The 3,601-nt window shown below is 45.0% G+C and overlaps 1 protein-coding gene across 1 annotated transcript in view; it reads right to left on the reverse strand.

The window, feature by feature from the left end:
- Nucleotides 1-3,487, reverse strand: part of ZNF112 (zinc finger protein 112) — a 16,533-nt gene extending 13,046 nt beyond the window's left edge. The window contains exons 1-2 of the mRNA XM_023519012.1: nt 3,409-3,487; nt 156-200 (exon numbers count right to left, since the gene is read on the reverse strand). Of these exons, the coding sequence (XP_023374780.1) occupies nt 156-170 (15 nt within the window). The 5' untranslated portion in view covers nt 171-200; nt 3,409-3,487. The remainder of the gene's footprint in view (nt 1-155; nt 201-3,408) is intronic.
- Between the last annotated feature and the right edge of the window lie 114 nt (nt 3,488-3,601).

The following is a 3,601-nucleotide window of genomic DNA, read 5'->3' on the forward strand; positions in this document are numbered from 1 at the left end:
AAACTAAAAGGAAATTTCAGAAAAGGCAAAAACAAAAGCAATATTAAATACCTATTGTTGTTCTTTACCATGGACAAAGAAAGGGAAAAACAAATGTGTCCACTGACTATGAAATGAGGTAACATGTTAGATGACAGAAATGAAAATCAACTCACCTGGAATTTGGTCATTTTCTCCTTTTTCTAGGGTAAGTCAAAGACCTAAGAAAGCAGAGCAGGGTTACACGAAAGAAGCCATGAGAGAAAGGGAAATGTTATCTTTGTGCAAATTAGAAAAAGGTGCCTCTCCCCCAGCAGATGTGATCACATGTATCCTCTAAGCCTTAGAGCAGGTAGCATCGGCTGGATTCCAGCTACCACTGGGCTGGAATGCCACGGCACTCCACCTAGGGCAACAGTGTAAGACTTGGTCTCAAGAAGAAAAAAAAGCTAATCATGAACTGTGTGTGCAGAGCCTTTCAACACCACCTCAGAGAGGTCTGCTACTCCAGTAGGACACATGCCTCCCTCCAAGTCCCTTCCCACATGGCCACTGCTGTAGAATCCATCAGATGTATGCACAACTAACAAGTACAAGTATGAATGTGCTGCACAATCAGCAGTGGAAGATCTGTTTTCTTTCACTTATCCAATATTTACGGATCATCTTCTAAAAGGGATACAGTTCCCAGATAGATGCCAGAACAGAGTCCTTTGGGAGAGCATGGAAGGGGCCCTCCAACCCAGACTTGATGGAAAAGTAGGATGGAAAGGTTCAATGGAGAACACAAGGTCTGCTCTTAACCTCGGTGGATGACTGAGCTATATTTGAGCTTCCCTCAAAGACAGGGAAGTTAGCAGAGTATGACAGAATGTTAGAGGATACCTGGAGCAAAAGTGTATGAGCTAACATAAAATCTTGAGCATCCCTTGGCTCAGTGCCTGTGGCTCAAGTGGCTAAGGCACCAGCCACATACATCTGAGCTGGCGGGTTTGAATCCAGCTCAGGCTGCCAAACAACAATGACTGCTACAACAACAACAACAACAACAAAAAAAAAAAAAAAAAAAAAGGGTGGTGCTTGTGGCTCAGTGTGTAGGGCGCTAGTCTCATATACTGAAGGTGGTGGGTTTGAACCTGGCCCTGGCCAAACTGCAACAACAACGAAATAGCTGGGTGTTGTGGCGGGTGCCTGTAGATTACAACGAGACTCTGTACATTATAATGAGACTCTATCTCTAAAAAAAAAAAAAAAAAAAAACTTGAGCAACCCCCATTGTTGGCCATTCAGTTGTTGGCCATGAAAAGAGAAATCAGACATGCCTCATCATGCCACCTTCCCTCCTTGGAAGCATAAGCTATGCAAGACAAAGCTTGAACCACAACTGCAGGTCCTCAATTCACTCAGCAGGTCTAATGAGTCTATGTCTGGGGCCTTCTCTCTGATTAACAGACTTCCTTAACTTAAAACATTTCAAGCCTTCAGGGCAGCAGTTCTCAACCTGTGGGTCGCAACCCACAGGAACTGTATTAAAGGGTTGCGGCATTGGGAAGGTTGAGAACCACTGCTTTAGAGAAAGCTTCATGACTTCAATCAATTACAAATCAAAGAATCTTTAAACCCATCTATAACTTATAATCCCCTTCTTTGAGATGTCTTAGGCCCAAACCAATGTTTACCTTCTGTGTATTGATTAATGAGTTTATGTGTAATTCCTTTCTCCCTTAAATATACAAAACCAAACACAGCAAGTCCACTTGCTCTAGGCTTCCTGGGTGTGGCACTTGACCATGGTCACTCACACTTGGCTCAGTAAAAAACCTCTAGAAATTATTTCGCAGAGTTTGAGCTCTTTTTTATTAACAAGAGGAAGCAGAAGAGGTGGTGAGAAGAAGTCAAGAGTCAAATTGTGTGCTTCAGAGGAACAACCTCATTTAATCCTCACTAGTGGGTGAGACTATCTGTATGACAATTCTACAATTAAGAATACTGAGGCATCCAGGCTTTATGGCTGGTGCCTATAGTCCCAGCTATGTGGGAGGCTGATGCAAGAGAATTGCTTAAGCCCAAGAATTTGAGGTTGCTGTGAGCTGTGATGCCACAGCACTCTACTGAAGGTGACATAGTGAAGCTTTGTCTCAAAAAAAAAAATTGTTCAAGAGCCTACAAACATATTTTGGGCAGTGCCTGTGGCTCAAAGGAGTAGGGCGCCAGCCCCATATGCCAGAAGTGGCAGGTTAAAGCCCAGCCCTGGCCTGCAAAAAAAAAACAATAATGAGGCCCCAAGATTTTCAGTTACTTGCTCATAATTATCCAGTTAGCCAACAGAACAGCTAGAATTCTTAGTCCAGAGTTTGTGTTCTCAATTACCAGGACAGTGGCTTTCAATCTGCCAGATCACTGGTTATCATGGAAGTTTTTAAAAACACCAGTGCACAGGTGGCAATCCAGGATCTATAAATCAGGATCTGCCAAAGAATAGCTTTTATGAATCCCTCCCCACTACAGTTTGCAGAGAGGGTTGCAAACCACAGAATATAACATGAATAGAGGCAACAGTTTGCAAGCTGAGCCCATGCAATTAACCATGAGGCAATGCAGCCTCACCAACAGACAGAGAAAACACCAGCCAGGAGCAGAGCAGGCCCAGGCCTGCAGATTCCAGCTCCCTGTTTCTCTCTATTACAAGATACTCCTGGAGCTGTCACTAAGAGGAAAGAACAGTGATGTGAGTTGTGGATGCCTTTGTAGGCACCTGGTGGTGAAAACTTGTGCACAGCTGTCTTAGGGATGAAGTTGAGATTCTTAGCAAGCCAAACAGAGAGGAATCTTCCATTTTTATCTGCTCATTTTCCCTAGGAACCCTTTTCCCCCTACAGTCTTCAGCCACGCAAATCACTTGATCTCAGACACCATAAGTCTCCAGACCATTCCTTGCATGTGCTGTTCCTTCATTTCTTTTTCACCTAGATTGGGGTCAGTAAACCAGTTTTTGTAAAGAGACAGTGAATATTTTAGGCTTTGTGTGTCACGTGCTTTCTCTGTTCTAAGTCTTTATTTCACTCTCAAAGTAACTCTATTAAGTAGATGCTAATAACGATTTTAATGAAGAAGAAACAGGCAGTGAGAGATTAGGATACTTGCCTAACATGCTGCTAGGAAGTGGAGGAACTAGCCAGGGAAAAGGGTTGGGAAAGTACAGAAACCCTCAATCCCCGCGATGTACAACCCCTGGTCCCAGCACTAAGCCCGGGATGCGCAAGCAGCCCCACACTTGAGAAGGCTCATTCAAAAGAAACACAAGCCCCGCCCTTCGCCGTAGGTGCATTCTCTTCCCCAAGGTCGACAGCCTGGGTACTTCTGGCCATAGCAAAACGCTGAAAGATCGGTGTGGACGCAGGGAGGGGATACCGGGAGAGGAGGGCTCACCTTTCTGGGAGGAACGAAGGCCACGGCCTCGCGTACCTGGGGCGGAAGTGACTCTGCCTACAGAGACCTCCTGAACTACGCTTCCCAGAATTCCCGACGGGAACTCTGACACAGCCGTAGCCTCCTGTAGCGGAAGTTATCCAAGTATACAGGAGTCCCAACTACACTTCCCAGAATTCCCGGGACACGCCCT

This window comes from Otolemur garnettii, unplaced genomic scaffold (genome assembly GCF_000181295.1).
Source record: "Otolemur garnettii isolate 467f Iridium unplaced genomic scaffold, OtoGar3 scaffold00152, whole genome shotgun sequence".
Classification (NCBI taxonomy): domain Eukaryota; kingdom Metazoa; phylum Chordata; class Mammalia; order Primates; family Galagidae; genus Otolemur; species Otolemur garnettii.